At 40.7% G+C, this 16,717-nt stretch overlaps 1 protein-coding gene across 4 annotated transcripts in view; it reads right to left on the bottom strand.

Moving 5' to 3' along the window:
- The window catches only part of LOC119848174 (zinc finger RNA-binding protein-like), a 76,237-nt gene that overhangs the window by 18,687 nt on the left and 40,833 nt on the right, over positions 1-16,717 (bottom strand). For all 4 annotated transcript variants that reach the window (XR_006277064.1, XM_038383595.2, XM_038383594.2 and 1 more), the window contains exons 4-10: positions 15,230-15,448; positions 14,841-15,133; positions 12,297-12,479; positions 7,853-8,084; positions 6,633-6,793; positions 4,226-4,345; positions 328-473 (exon numbers count right to left, since the gene is read on the bottom strand). Coding sequence is in view for 3 of the 4 variants with exons in the window: in XM_038383595.2 (XP_038239523.1) it covers positions 328-473; positions 4,226-4,345; positions 6,633-6,793; positions 7,853-8,084; positions 12,297-12,479; positions 14,841-15,133; positions 15,230-15,448 (1,354 nt within the window). In the remaining variant the exon portion in view is untranslated. The remainder of the gene's footprint in view (positions 1-327; positions 474-4,225; positions 4,346-6,632; positions 6,794-7,852; positions 8,085-12,296; positions 12,480-14,840; positions 15,134-15,229; positions 15,449-16,717) is intronic.

Consider the following 16,717-nt stretch of genomic DNA (forward strand, 5'->3'; position numbering starts at 1 on the left):
TATCTCCCATCCATTAAGATATTCACAACCAGTTTTCCTCAAATATGCCCAGAATCCTTTGCATCAGTTATTTTGTCACTACAGAAGTCAACACCTGGGTTTTTCTGGCATCAAGAAGAAAATGTGCAAGTAGCTTAGCAAGAAAGCATTTGCACAGACAGGGAAGAAGAACAGTTATGGACCACCTTCAAGATCCTGACCCACAGATTGAGAGCCCTTGCACTAGCAAAACTCAATGGACGGTGTGAATTAACACAAAAGTATGAATCTTGCAATATCTCATAAAATCCACATTTCTGTGAAAGTGATCTCCAAGGGAGGACTTGCCTCATTTCCATGTGCCAACGCTGCTCTTCCTCTCTACGTCTCTTTACCATATCCTTCTGTTTCTGCTTTTTCATCTTCTCCTCGTGCATTTTCCGAGCTCGGTTACTGGGCTTGATCTCAACTGGTAGATCTGGGTTTACTTTCTTCTACAAGGAAGTTACAACACATTTTAGAAAATCTTAAAAACACCATCACAAAGCTAGTAGAGTATCAACATTAAAAAAAAAAGTCTACTACTGTAATTCCATGATTCAAGTGTTAATAAACCTGACATTACACTTGGGTTTTTAGATACTGTTTGATGACATGTTGTATAACGATAATTTGTACCATTTCTTAATTAAAAGAAATAGCCATGGGCAGCTGTAACATACTTAAACCCCTACCCCCCAGAACAAGAAAGCCTCTTTGTAAATTATTCCAGTTCCCGGCATCAATTGCCAAAAGACCTATCCAAAATAGATTTAGGACAAAGGGTAAAACCCAAGAGCAACATTTAAGAACTTAAATGCCTAAAATTAAATACCTAAATAAAAGTGGCCTTATTTTCAGAGATGAGCATCCGCAACTCCCGATGAAGTAAACTAGAGTTTATGGATACTCAGCACCTCTGAAATGAGGCCCAAGATGTCAAATAGGGAGCCCAAAATGGAAATACCCAGGTTTGAAAATCTGGGACCAAGTCTCCAGCTTCACATAAACCCAAGCCTTGAACCTGACATGTTTCAAAAGCAATATTCAAAGGCCTAACCCAGAGATAATATTAAGTACATTTCAATGTTCTGGGAATAATTCTTCTAATCTGACTTTATATAAATGCAGCCTCATTTAAATGAGAAATATCTGCTTGAATATGGGACATGAGTTCTTTAAGAGTTCTTTATTTTCTGCTGCTTCTTTCTCTCCTTAAATCAAACCTTAAACCAAATGTTTGTGATGTTGCATTTGTTGGCAGTGGAAGAGATGTTGCAAACAAAAGTGGTAATTTCAGCTGAAGAACAAGTAGCAAGAACAGATGAACACATAGCAAAACAGAGCTCATGTTCTCATGTAAAGGGCCGTGACTGATTAAAACATGAGCAATTGAAAATAGAAAAAAAAAATGTGGATAGGCAACCAGAATGTTTTTCATCTCAGAGCTTTTTGAAGTCCATCAGTCTTGCTAATAGTCAATGTAAATGAACAATCTGCTCGTTACTTTTGAATTAAAAGGCAGAATAATTTTACTCTGTGTAGGCTTCAAAATATAGGTAAGATAAGGATTGGCCAGTTCTGGACTTGACAATGGCATGACTTCAAAACAATGTGTTTGTGGAATGGACAATTTGGGGGTAATAATGATCTAACGAGCTTAAACTTGCTTCCAAGAAATGTTACTTCAACAGGAGTTGGAACAGGCCCAGATGACAAAATATACTCCATGTACCACTTGGTCAATAGCCAAATATGCTTTGCCATCCAAAGAGACCAACTGAAGATGGCCTAAAGAGGCTTTAGCCTAAGAATTTTAAAATATGCTTTTTAGGTCCCTCTATGCTCGATTTAAGTGGTGTTTGCCACCCTAACATATTCTAACAGATAGCACTTGCAAAGCTTGTAAAATGCTTTGTGTTCACTAAAAATACTCCTAAAACGGAGCTTTGCCAATCAGTGCTTAAATGCAATGTTAAGGTCAACCAATGCAAGAAAGAAGTTAAAATTGTGAAGATGATCCTTCTGATATAAGGAACTCAGGACCCACCAAATGACTTAAGCCTATAACAGTGACTGTATTCACTGACACTTGAATCGCCAAAGTCAAATTGAGTTTGATGGATTCAATTCTTTGTGGTCTGTGGAACAACTTTGGCTTCACATTAATAATGCCAATAATTGTATTATCATTGAACACAATAAATCCATCCCAGGCATGTCCACTGGTTAGTGGTTAATCTGTACTAGAATATCACTCCCTGGATTACAGTGAAGAATGGTTAAGTACAGGTGGGATAGTCTTCTACAGTTACTCCATTTCATGAAATACCAATCAAGGTCACCATCTACTGGCCACTTACTTACAACTTCAAGAACTTTAGTATAGTAATCCACTGTCGTCTTCAATTGTTAGGAAGTCAGCCTTACCAAAGGCTAATTCTTTTGTGACAACAAGTTTGGGCAGAGCTGCTACCAACAATGGACTGAGTATGTGGAAACTTGACTCAATGCCAAAATATTCAGAATGGGACAAAAAAAATCACCACACTCAACATACACTTGTTTTTGATACATTCCTTTTGACATTAAATGGCTGTTTCTGAATAAAATTTACTCCTTCCATGGAAACCAGACTCTGTTGGGTTTGTTTTAATGAATCAGAATAATGGGCGACTGTGCCCTTGGCAGTAACATCAAGCTTGCAAACTGACTGCCATTTCACTAAAGGAGGAGGAAACAGTTGGGAGCAACAGCCCATATGCAATACCTCCTGCTGGGAATAGAGAGTGTAAGTATCCTTGTTGTCATTTAATATCATGGTAGTAAATGGCGGATATGGAAATTCAGCATTTAGTCTCTGAATAAGTATCTTTAACTACTGATCTTAAAGTTGCCTCAGGTGATCACAAGATCTTTCCCTCTCCTCCCTGGAAGAGAGTATCACTAAGCACCTTCATATATGTCCAAATAGCTATGCAAGACTCATTTTGCTATTGACCAATCCATTTTGAATTGGTGCTGGGAAGTTGCAAACTATTGGCCACACTGTTTCAGGAGCCTGAACTGCAATACTCCTTGTAAAAGGATGTCTAATTGGTCTGCTGCCCCACTTAAAGGCAGAAAGAGGAGACACTCATTCCAGATAATTGCTTTGGGGGAGAGAGATGGTATGGCTACTCTCTTCAAGAAACTATTAGCAATGGGGAAGGGAGAGAGATCAGGAATTAGCTCTATTGGATAATTCTCAGAAATTTTTGTACAACTATTTACTAATTGAAAAAAAAATCATTGGGAATTGTCTTTTCTAGAGTTAACATATTCCAACAGGATGTCTGAGAACAGGCTGAATTGGTAATTTAACCTGACTTCATACAATATTATTTTAGAGAGCAAGAATTTCACCCAGATGAAATACAAAACAAATGGTCAAAGTTGTGTTTTGAAAATCTCCATTCAGACATGCAAGATCTGGTTTCATTTTACACTAGTTTTGAAACTTAGACTTACTATTTGTTAAGTTCTAACAAGATGCTGGAAAACATTTATTTCCTACAACAAAATCTACTCAAATCAATTACCACCTTAATTAAGTTATTTGCACAGAACATCAATCTATGGTAGTTTTCCTTATATTTTTATGAAAAGAAGATTAAAGTGTTCAGTCAGAGATGCTAAATATAGTAAAGGCTTGTCTACACTACTGCGTGGAGTCGATCTAAGACATGCATCTTCAGCTACATGAACAGTGTACGTATTTTAGATCTACTTACCGCGGCGTCTTCACTGCAGTAAGTTGACAGCTGACACTCTCCCGTCAACTCCGCTTGCGCTTCTTGTTCTGGAGGAGTACCGGAGTTGACAGGAGAGCGCTCAGCGGTCCACTTATCGCGTCTATACTAGACGTGATCAATCGACCCCCGCTGGATCGATCGCTTCCCACCGATTCAGCGGGTAGTGTAGACAAGCCCTAAGAGCTGAGAATCTGGAAGTGGACAATTCTTGGTAGAAAAAATGTTCAAGAAATTTTTCTGGACTCACCCCATTTGCTTTTACATCTGATAGAATCCTTCTTATATTTAGAAAAAGCTTTTTACAAAATAAGCTACTGATTTCTCCCCCTTTTTCTATTTTAGGAGTTGAGAGTGAAGCTACTACCATCCAAGTCCCTTTGTTCAGCACCATAACAGGATGTCCCCATTCACACCTTGTACTGGAGCCGATGCCTTCGTCCCTTCAGGTGCATGTCCTTGGCATTAGGATCATTGAAACTGCACTCGCAGAGCTTACAGTGAAACCGGATCATTCTTCCTTCATCATTGCGTACCTGAGACAAAATATGTAATTTAATATTTATAGGCACTGTTTGTGGCAACAACAAAATTCTCTTGCATTTAAAGAAGAGCCTTACATCCCAGTGGAGCCTAAGGCACTTTACAAATGTAAAAGTATGTGCATTTATCCATTTCTAAAATTCAATGAACTCTTGGGCGAGACACAGCATCTATTTAATAGTTCACAGTGACACTGCAGAGCTGTTTAGAACCGGAAGAGAAGATACAACATGCAATTTAAACTGTAGGAGAAATTTAGGGAGGCCCAGAATAAGCACATGTATAAAGAAATGTAACCTGAGCATTAGGATTAATACTTATGAAAAGCACCATGACAGCTTTCATGAACACATATGGTCAAGACCTCAGTTTTATGGCTCATCTGCAATGTGGGCTCTCCAGCTGCACAACAGACCTCAGCACCATGTTAGGGTTCTAGTACAGTCATGACTCAAGTAAAGAGCATCATCTACTGAATCATGACTACCAGCACTGCTTCTTGCAGCACCAAGATGTTCCCAACTTTTGTTAGCTCATGATTCTCAATCACATAAAAGCTCCAAGCCATAAATGATTCTTAAACTTCAAAAACCGTTTGCTGTTCATCCACTGTTTGTTTATAATCTTACCAAGGACGGGAAACAGGACAACACTGAAGTAAACAAAATTTCACTGGAAATGATACAGATGAAATTTAATCTTGATTTCCAATCTATTTCTACAGAACTGGGGATTCAAGAGCAAGGGAACTTTTTAAAGACTAATTAAAACATTAACAGTTTAACATAACCAAATAATTTTGATACTTGGCACATCCTCATGAACTGTATGTAGGCAGAGCAGAGACAAAGTTCTCAAACAAGGGCTCCTTAATAGGCTGTCTAAACCCTGCATTTGGGTGCCCAAATGCAGATGTGAAAATTGGGACACTGTAATCAACAGCAAATTAAATGGAGGGCACAGAATGAAGCCAGCAGCTAGATCAGAGGTCAGCAGCCTCCGGCATGCTGTCCCATCAGGGAACAGCCAGCTGTGGCCACTGGGAGCTGCGGGGGGCCATGCCTGCGGTCAACGTAAACAAAACGTCTCGTGGCCCACCAGCAGATTACCCTGATAGGCCACGTGCTGAAGATTGCCAACCACTCAGCTAGATGATTTTTCTCAGGATGCTCAATGTTGAAAATACATAAAATATGGCCCTACCAAATTCATGACCCATTTTGGTCAATTTCAGTCATAGGGTTTTAAAAATAATAAGTGTCATGATTTCAGCTATTTAAATCTGAAATTTCACGATGTTGTAATTGTAGGGGGTCCTGACCCCAAAAGGGGTTGTGTGCGCGGGGGGGTGGGGGGGTGGGAGAGGGGAGGAAGAAGGGGGCGGCAAGACTATTATAGAAGGGAGTTGCGGTACTGGTACTCTTACCGTTGCACTGCTTCTCTCTGCAGAGCTGGGCCTCAGCCGCCACTGTCCACCGCCCAGCTCTGCAGGCAGCAGCATAGAAGTAAGAGTGGCAATACCATACTGTGCCATCCTGACTTCTGCGCTGCTGCTGGCGTCGGCTCTGCATTCAGAGCTGGCTCCTGGCCTGCAGCCACTGCTCTCTGCTCTGAAGTCAGCTTACAAGTAAAGGTGGTATACTGCAACCCCCCTAAAATAACCTTATGATCCCCCTGCAACTCCCTTTTGGGTCAGGACCGCCAATTTAAAAAATGCAGGTCTCCCCCGTGAAATCTGTACAGTATAGGGCAGCATTTCTCAAACTGGGGTCCACGGACCCCATGGGCACTCCAGGGATCTGTGGGCCCTGCTGATCAACTCCTCCCACTCCCAGCGCCTCCTGCGTGTCACAGAACAGTTGTTCCCTGATGTGCAGGAGGCGCTGGGAGGGAGAGGAAGGAGCAGGGATGGGCACACTTGGGGAAGGGGTGGAAAGAGGCGGGACAGGGGTGGAGCGGGGGTGGGAAGAGGAGGGGCACAGGTGAGGCCTTGGAAGAAGGGGTGGAGTGGAAGCAGAAGCCTGGGGCTGAGCCGTGAGCTTGAGGATCCGTGAAAAATTTAAAATCAAAATGAGGGTCCTCGGGTCGCTAAAGTTTGAGAACTGCTGGTATAGGGTAAAAGCACGCAAAAGACCAGACTTCATGGTCCGTGACTCATTTTTCATAGCCATGAATTTGGAAGGGCCCTGTACATGGTTTAAGTATATTTGCACTTCAAAGCCTGACATTATACAACTGTAAAAGAGAGTGATTTGTGGAAAAAAAGCAGTCAAGCATTACCTCTTCTACATAGTCATGTCCCACAGGCTGTACATCAAGTAAACCCCCTGGGCCATCCCCAGAGCCATCATGCGTGGGCTGTTCACTTTGTAGCTCTGATTTTGGTTGCATCACCTTCAGTTCCTCCAATTTGATGCTTGTTGCCTGAAGCTTATTAGTCCCTGTAAAAAGAGAGCTGGATTAATAACCAACCTGATTTCTTACAATCTGTGAAAGTACCCTTATCAGAACCTGTATTACAAATCTATCATGTCATTGTTAATTTCTCTTTATAATGCCAAATGCCAATATCCCATGGCTAGTCCTGTAGGGCTTTTTTGTCATTATGGCAGCTGCCAAAAATATAACTAGATAAGATTTATGGCTCCACTATACAATTTCTATGACACCAAAAAACCACATATCTATAGTAATAATTAAAAGTTACACATTGATAGTCAAGGGGAAATTTTTCTTATCAGCCTTCCATTCAGACTACAAGTCTACACTCTTTTATGACCAAAAGTTAAGTTTAAAACAAACATCTACTATGAATGAGCAGACTAGACTTCTATAAAGATAAGGAATTTCTTTTAATAGTAGCAATTCTTTTGAAAGAGAACAAGTGACAAACCTGAACTTCAATAACTACAGTTCTTAAAGATTAATTTAAATATAAAAAAATTTAAAGGAGGCAAAGGCTCAATGGTGAGAGATTTAAAAAAAATCAGTTTAATATCAAGAGTAAGAAAGATTTCTACAGATTTCAACAACATATAATTCCCAGTGTTTGATATTCTGCTAAAATACTACAACCAAGTGATGCAACTTTCAGACAGAAGCCATCCATTTATTTCCTCACAGCAGGTTTCACAAGAAAAAAAATAAGCAAATATGCAAGCCATCAGATTTATAAAGAAACACTCAAAAATCCCTGTTCTGTTTCTGGAACAGTTCTGGAGGCAGAGGGGGAAGATGAGAGCGACAGTTTTAGACTTTAGAAGCCAAGTGGTTAAAAAAATTTTTTAAAAAAACTTTCAGTCATTTAAGGAGCTTGATGTACAATTACTTTTCCTTGGTCAGTTTTCCTGGATAATGATGGGAACATGAAAAGGCCCCCACCTGCAAACATTTAGAAGAATCATACATTTTAAACAAATTGTCATTTCTATATGAGGTGATGGATTTTAGACAATACATCAAAAACAAGACAGTTACAAATGGATTTTAATGAGACATACCTGAAAATGTTATCTTGGATGCAACTGGTTTCTTCACTGGTACTGGCTTGCTTATGTTGCTTGCACTGTTAGTTGCTACAGCTGCTGGTTTTGTTGGTGTAACAGATGCAGCTGTAGGGGCATGGACAGCTGGCTTACTTGCTCCAGCGATGGTAGGACCTGAACCAGAGTTCACTACTACAGGCTCTACTGAAGGGATAGGCTTCCCCAATTTAGTATGCAATTTAACAACCTGAAATACATTCAGTGGTCATATGAAAGGGCAGGACTAAAAAGGGACAGAAGTTAACAGCGATACTATAAAACTTTTCCTTGGAAAGTTTATACATTTACCGAAAGACTGTGGTAATCTCCACTCCCAATAAAAATATGTAATAAAACTAAGTGATATTACAAGCACACACAAGATGAATTGCTCCATTGTAATATTATATTTATAACAGATCTACAGTTTTGTAGGCGGTTCTGAAAGACAGAGCAGTACTCTGTAGCAAAAGTATTAAACTATTTTCCCATCAGGTGGCATGCACACCCATAGAATGGCAGAGCGTAACAGACATCAGTGCCTCAACTGCCAGGTCTTTTCTGAACAGATTACAGAACTTGCAATTGATCAGGGAGAACTGCTACTGGGAAACGTCTCAATGTAGACACTAACAAGAAACTTTCTAAGAATGAAAAACAATCTCTCCCCCTCTTCCCAGCTGAATTAGAACTAGAAAACAGATTTCTTCAAAAGAGATCATTTCACTGAGATGAAAAAAATTGCATTAAGCACGAGTTGCACCAAAAAGCCTGTCACCATTCACAGGGAGGAGAGAGAAAGAAGAGATACGATGAAATACATCTGGGTTCTCAGAACAAAAATTTTGGTGGCCTCAGAGTGTGGCCACCAACTCTTGCTGGTGGCCTCTCTTGCTTTTTCCTAAAATACTTACTTAAGCTTTAGAAAAAACAAATAAATATGCACATAGACACATCCAAATCATTGTAATGTATTGCTAGCTAGTAAGTCCATTGTGAAAAGTGATATTAACAAACATACAAGTATCACTTTTCACAACAGACTTACTCAAGCCTGGGGACAAATTAAGCCTTGGATGGGAGGCCAAGGGAGGCAGTGGGGGTTACAGCCTGAAGCCCTGCTGCCGGAGCCTGTGGCCTGCTGCCACGCAGCTGGAGCCCAAAACCACCCCACCACCCCAGGGCTGAGGCCCAAAGCCTAAGCCCCACCACCGCTGGAAGGTGGGGAACTCACTGGGTGCCTGATCTTCCAGTGTTGTGCCCAAGTGTCTCCAGAGTGGGGCAGGGCCCAACCCCTGCTGGCAGCTCCAATGATCACCAAGGTGGGGCATCCAGGAGCAACAGGGAGGGGGCACTACTTTGCCCCCCATACCCAGCCAAGGAGGCTGTGGAGATTCCAGAGGACTGGAAAAGAACAAATACAGAGCCAACCTATAAAAAGGGAAATAAGGTAAACAGTGAGGTGGGAATATTTGCAGATGATACAAAACTACTCAAGATAGTTAAGTCTCAGGCAGACTGCGAAGAGCTACAAAAGGATCTCACAAACCTGGGTGATTGAGCTACAAAATGGCAGATGAATTTCAAATGCTGATAAATGCAAAGTAATGCCCATTGGAAAACATAATCCCAACTATACATACAAAATGGTGGGATCTAAATTAGCTGTTATCACTCAAGAAAGATCTTGGGAGTCATTGTGGATAGTTCTCTGAAAACATCCACTCAATGTGCAGCAGCAGTCAAAAAAGTGAACAGAACATTGGGAATCATTAAGAAAGGGATAGATAATAAGGTAAAAAAATATCATATTGCCTCTATATAAATCCATGGTACGCTCACATCTTGAATACTGTGTGCTGATGTGGTCGCCACATCTCAAAAAAGATGTATTGGAATTGAAAAAGGTTCAGAACAGGGCAACAAAAATTATTGCGATGTATGGAACGGCTACCATATGAGGAGAGATTAGTAAGACTGGGACTTTTCAACTTGGAAAAGAGATGACTAAGGGGGGATATGATAGAGAGCTATAAAATCATGACTGGTGTGGAGAAAGTAAATAAGGAAGTGTTATTTACTCCGTCTCATAACTCAGGAACTAGGGGCCACCCAATGAAATTAATAGGTAGCAGGTTTACAACAAACAAAAGGAAGTATTTCTTCACACAAAGCACTGTCAACCCATGGAACTCTTTGCCAGAGGATGTTATGAAGGCCAAGACTATAACAGGCTCAAAAAAGAACTAGATCATTTCATGGAGGATAGGTCCATCAATGGCTATTAGCCAGAATGGACAGGGATGGTGTCCCTAGCCTCTGTTTGCCAGAGGCAGGGAATGAGCGACAGGGAATGGATCACTTGATCATTTATTCTGTTCATTCCCTCTGGGGCACCTGGCATTGGCCACTGTCTGAAGACAAAAAGAAAAGGAGTACTTGTGGCACCTTAGAGACTAACAAATTTATTAGAGCATAAGCTTTCGTGAGCTACAGCTCACTTCATCGGATGCAAGATACTGGGCTAAATGGACCTTTGGTCTGACCCAGTATGGCCGTTCTTAAGGACAACACAGGGAATTACGGACCAGTCAGTTTAACTTCAATACCCAGGAAAGGTTTCAGAGTAGCAGCCGTGTTGGTCTGTATCCGTAAAAAGAAAAGGAGTACTTGTGGCACCTTAGAGACTAACAAATTTATTAGAGCATAAGCTTTCATGAGCTACAGCTCACTTCATCGGATGCAGGAAAGATACCCAGGAAAGATAATGGAGTAAATAATTAAGCAAACAATTTGCAAACACCTAGAAAATAAGGTAATAAACAACAGTCAACATGGATTTGCCAAGAACAAATCGTGCCAAACCAACCTAACAGCTTTCTTTGATAAGGTAACTAGCCTTGTGGGGGCAAGCAGTAGATGTGGTATATCTTGACTTTAGTAAGGCTTTTGATAATGTCTTGCATGAGCTTCTCTCAAACAAACTAGGGCAATACGACCTAGATAGAGCTATGATAAGGTGGGTGCATAACTGGTTGGATAACCGTTCCCAGAGAGTAGTTATCAGTGGTTCGCAGGCAAGCTGGAAGGGCATATCAAGTGAGATTCTGCAGGGATCAGTTGTGGTCCGGTTCTGTTCAATATCTTCATCAATCATTTAGATAATGGGATGGAGACTACACTTATAAAGTTTGTTAACGATACAAATCTGGAAGGGGTTGCACATGTTTTTTAGGATAGGATTAAAATTCAAATTGATCTGGCCAAACTGGAGAAATGGTCTGAAGAAAAGAGGATGAAATTCAATAAGGACAAATGCAAACTACTCCACTTAGGAAGGAACAATCCATTGCACACATACAAAATAGGAAATGACTGCCTAGGAAGGAGTACTTCAGAAACAGATCTGGTGGTCATAGTGGATCACATGCTAACTATGAGTCAATAGCGTAACACTGTTGCAAAAAAAGCAAACATCATTCTGGGATGTATTAGCAGGAGTGTTCTAAGCAAGACACGAGAAGTAATTCTTCTGCTCTACTCTGCGCTGATTAGGTCTGAACTGGAGTAGCATGTCCAGTTCTGGGCACCTCATTTCAGAAAAGATGTGGGCAAACTGGAGAAAGTTCAGAGAAGAGCAACCAAAATGATTAAAGGCCTAGAAAACATCACCTGTGAGGGAAGATTGAAAAAATTGGGTTTGTTTAGCCTGGGGAAGAGAAGACAGAGGGGACATGATAACAGTTTTCAAGTACAGAAAAGGTTGTTACGAGGAAGAGGGAGAAAAATTATTCTCCTTAACCTCTCAGGATAGGCCAAGAAGCAATCATCTTAAACTGCATGCAGCAAGAGTGGTTTAGAATCATAGAAGATTAGGGTTGGAAGGGACCTCAGGAGGTCATCTAGTCCAACCCCCTGTTTAGGCTGGACATTAGGAAAAACTTCCTGTTGGGGTGGTTAATAGAAAAAATTTCCAAGGAACATTGTGAAATCTCCATCATTGTCTAACCTGCTCTTAAAAACCTCCAAATACCTGTCAGGGATGGTCTAGATAAAACTTACTCCTACCATGAGTGCAGGGGACTGGACTAGATGACCTCGCAAGGTCCTTTCCAGTCCCATGGTTCTATGATAGCTGAGTTTCTGGTATTACAGTACCCAAGTACACTGTTTAGTGTTTGAAGCAACCTGGTGCTGCAGTCTTTTGTGCTCCAGCCATTTCTGGATAGCCAGTCATCTACTGCAATCAAATCTTGAAGTGTAGGATATATTTCTACTTCAACTTTTTTTAATCAGAAATGTTCCATGGATATCCGTGAGCTACTGTGAACGTTTTTAGAAAACCAGCATCCTCTGTAAATCAGATATTCCACACTATATATCTGCATGAAATGTCCATGGTCCTGTTGAGCTCTCATACCTTCTGATGCTTTGCTCCCCGGATATGTGCTGCATATGCATCTGCTCCTGTGCAGGAGACATCACAGAGCTCGCATCGAAGCTGAGTCTGCACCCCACGAGGGCCACAGTTTGCCAGGTTACCTGTCTTCTGAGCTGCCTCCTTCTTTTTGTGCTTTTGTCCTTCCAAGTGCTCCCGGTAAGTCTGCAGTCAAACAGGGAAATACATTCTAAGCAGCTATGTGAAACACTGATATAATCCCAGCATTTCCTTGGAACCATTCATCTGCAAAGACAGGTCATAATCTGTCTAGTTTTAAGGGTACAAATGTGTGCAACTCAAAAGCCTTTTTGTGGAGCGTCCCATTCATTAACACCACTCACAGCAGCAGCATCTAGAGGCATTCCCAGGCAGGTGAAGCAAACAGATTCTTTTATATATAGTGCTTTACTTCCTCCAGAAGACAATGTCCAACTACAAAACCCACTTAAGCTTAGATAATATTTACAGGATAATAGGAAGAATGGTTGAAGTATTTTTAATACCAGTTTTTAGAAGTGTCTGGCACATTTCATTATCACTATACAATGGGTAAACTGGTCTCTCTCAGAGAGCATTATTTTACTGATATTTGATTGGTCTTCTTGGTAGGAAGAGACAGAGAATACACGTCTCCATCGGAATTAAGGGACAACAGAGCTTATTATAATTGTTATAAATGTAACTAATATTCTTTTTTTTTTTTTAAATTATGAGTTTAACAATGATTTAAAGCACTCCTACAAGATGGTCATGAAATGTTACCAGGCCAGGAACAAATCTACTCACCTGCCCCTTATCATCATCATGATACTGGGAGGTAGGGAAGTGGAACCCCAATATATTACTTACCTACCCACTAAAAAAAGAATTACAGTTTGACCCTGGTGAATGGACAAACAGAATTTTGCAATGCTAGCTTTAAAAGTAGTATTAAATGCTATATTAGCCAATCTAAAAGAATTAGTTTCCTATACAAAACTCTAAAAAGCTCTGATTTTCTCATTCATTCCAATAGCAAAATGCATTTCCCATGGCTTGATTATAATTGATCATCATCATGTTAAAATGGCAGCTCCCTTTACTGGATTTAATAAGTTTTCAGGTTAAGCATTTTGGAGCAGGGACCACTTCCTTTGTATTTATATAGCACCTGAAACACTGGGGCTCAATCCTGATTTAGGCAATGTTAGACAGAAATATTTAATAATTCAATTTTATTCAATTAGAAGCAGTGGACAGAATATTACTACTACACTGCAGAAACTCTAAGCTGTGTAAGAATTTTCCACGCTTTCAGAGCTGGACAGTCTGATTGTTTATAAGCTAAATTTTACTGTCACCATGAGAGAAGGATCCCACCACAGAAGTCTATATGGTATTTCTTAGGATTGCTCTTGTTAAAACCTTGTAGGACAGTTTATAAGAGAATCTCTCTCCCAAAGGGCCGTCTGCTTCTTCAGTTAAATGCTATATTCTCTAGCTAAGCAGAGGATTCCAAGACCAAAGTAAACACCACTTCACATTTATATTCAAGCCTATTATTCTTTTTTTAAAAAATAGCACTCCAAGTGTCTGACAGTAAAAACACAAAAATAAGACCCCTGCCTCATGTAGCTAAATCTAAATTTGAGACAAGCCACAATGAGTGAGAACAATGAACAGTGCACAGGGAAGTTACGGCTTTAAAAAAGGTCAGGCATTTACACAGGTATATCTAATAAACACATGTCCAATAAAATCAGTGTTTATAAAAACTTAAAACAGTGTCTTGGTCAATAGCTTGTTCCAAACTTTCTTTCCACTATATAGGTTTAAATCTTAGAGAACCTGCTGGCTCACTAAGTACCTTTCCTCACACCTTGACTGAGTTGCGGGGAAAGGAGCTAACCAACGGAGGGCAATATGTTATCCAGTCCAGAAATCAGCCACTAGAAAGCTCCATAATGCCAAACAAACTGGAAAAGTACAAACTAAGGTCAGGGAGACTAGGCTGATGAAAGAGACATATAGGCTGCCTATGAGCAGAGATGCAGCAGGCTGGAGGCAGCAGCCTGGGAAATGGCTATGGAAAGGTGGCCAGGCAGCCTAGGGCACAGGGTTAGGGACTGTTTTGATCTTTATTGGAACCGTCAATAGTAGTTGGGCCTAGGATATTTTCACTCTTTATTTCTGGCAGTTGTAGCAAAATAATCCTGCATTAAACTACTTAAAATCTGAGCGTTAATGAAAATTCACAGAAAGGTAGAGTCTGTACAGTCTAGTGCCTGGAGAGCCTACAGCGTTTGCCTCCAAGCTCACACTACATCCAGCAAACAACCAGACACTTAGATAAAGCTTGCATACCACAACACTAGATCTTGCAATAGTGGGGAATTTGTTACATCCATTTTCTGAGATGTTTCACCGTGAAGTCTCTGAAGAGGACATACTGCAGATCAATAGGACATCATCTGCTAAACTATACGACTTGGGAGGAAGTACAGGTTATATAGAGTGGACACATAGGTAAAGGGGATTGCTAACCTGTGGACCAGCACAGCTGATCTTGCAGATGTCACAGTAATGAAGCTGAGGCTGTTTAGGGGGCCCTTTGGGTTTCAGCTGTTTGTTTTGAAAAGGTGTTTTTTTGCTGAAGCTGTTGCTAGAGTTGGTGGTGGTGCTGTTCCCTGTGCTGCTCCACGAAGAAGAGCTCGTGGATTTCGGTTGCTGTGGGGGGGGTGGCGGCTGCTGATGCTGGGCCTGAGGCTGCTGAGGTGGTTGATAGTAAGTGCTAGCTGCTGTGTATGCTGTGGCATCATAACTGGAGTAATTTGACCCTAGCAGGCAGAGAGAAAAGGGAGCAATTTTATGAGGGTTATAGTCTAAACAAAGAGAATTACAGTGCAACACCTGCATGACAGTTACCTCCTTACCAGAGTATGATGCAGAAGTGGAGTTGTATGAAGAAGAGGGGGTGTACGAGGAGATGGAGGAGGCAGATGCATTCTGCTGAACAGTTGTTACTGTTGGGTAGACACTGTAGCTTGAAGATGTGGCGCTCACTGTTTGAACTGGCTTAATTGTAGTCACCTGTCTCTGGGGCTGGCTCTGACTATAAATACCACTAGATTGACTGTAGCCACCTTTGGAGCCTAGAAAGCAAAACACACAAGCTCATGCTCTTGCAAAACTGAAGACAGATACATGTGCTTCTAAACTATTATAGTCATCTCTCTTCAATAATAATATATATTTGCTAAACAAGACACTGGAGATGTTTAGCAGTTGGGTACAATTTATATAATGAGAGACTGCAAAACATATTAGCCTGAAAAGAAGTGAAAGTTACAGATGAATAATTGATCAGTCCTTCCCTTTTCCATTCTTTCATAATAAAAAAGCATGAGGTCACTCAGATTAATAGCAAGCAAGTTTAAAAACTACAGTAAATGAGGGGAGATTTTTTTTTCCTTACCTGCAAGTTTGGTTTCTCACAGTGGAACTCACAGCTGGGTAGGTTCCACCCACTCATCCCTGGAGGTAGATGGCTCTGATTTCAGGTGTAAAAGGGAGACTCCAATAACCAGTTGCAGGACAGGTGACACCCCTGAAGATCTATTCTCAAGCTTTCATACAAATTGGTTAAAACTGGAAAGAGATATTTTTAATGCACCAAATAAGACACACTCTCTTCTTAAAACAGTAGATGATTATAAAAAGAATTCATACTTTAAAAACTAGACCTAGGAAGGGTTCCTCTGGATTGATGGATGTCCCCACTATGAGAAACCAAAAATTTTCTTCTCTCATTCACAAGGACCATCCAGCTATCCAGAAGACTCACTGCTGGGATCTAGCAGGCAGTAAGGTAATGAATGTTGCCAGAAACAAGATAGTGGCCAAAAGGAAGGCAGGGAACATTACATGCACTAGAATTTTTTAATTAAGCTATTAAATATCAGACGCAGCTTGTTGAACCCTATTGCTGAAGGTTCTATCAGTGTTGGATGAAAGAACACACAGACCATGTAGTTGCCTTGCAAGTTTCCTGCTTCAAAGAACCACTGCTTTCTGTCCAGGAAGAGGAGCTCAGCCTTGTTGTGTGCATCATGAATCCTTTGAAAGAATCTTTACTAGGTGAGAGGTACCCTTGCTTCATTGCGAGTCTGATCCATATGGAAATTGTAGCCTTTGAGATTTTCTTGCCTATCTTGTAGGTGCCTTGTATGACAAACAATGCATCTGACTTCTATGATTTGGCTCTACCCAAGTAATATTTTAGAGTGCTCCAAACATGTAGGGTATGCGTCAATTCCAATTGGATGAATTGGTCTGGGACAAAAATGAATGAAAGGCAATCTCTGAGATAGAAAGATAAATTGCCTATGGGCACAACATTTGTAGCAGGTCTGAGGACCATT

This window comes from Dermochelys coriacea, chromosome 25 (assembly GCF_009764565.3).
Source record: "Dermochelys coriacea isolate rDerCor1 chromosome 25, rDerCor1.pri.v4, whole genome shotgun sequence".
Classification (NCBI taxonomy): Eukaryota; Metazoa; Chordata; order Testudines; family Dermochelyidae; genus Dermochelys; species Dermochelys coriacea.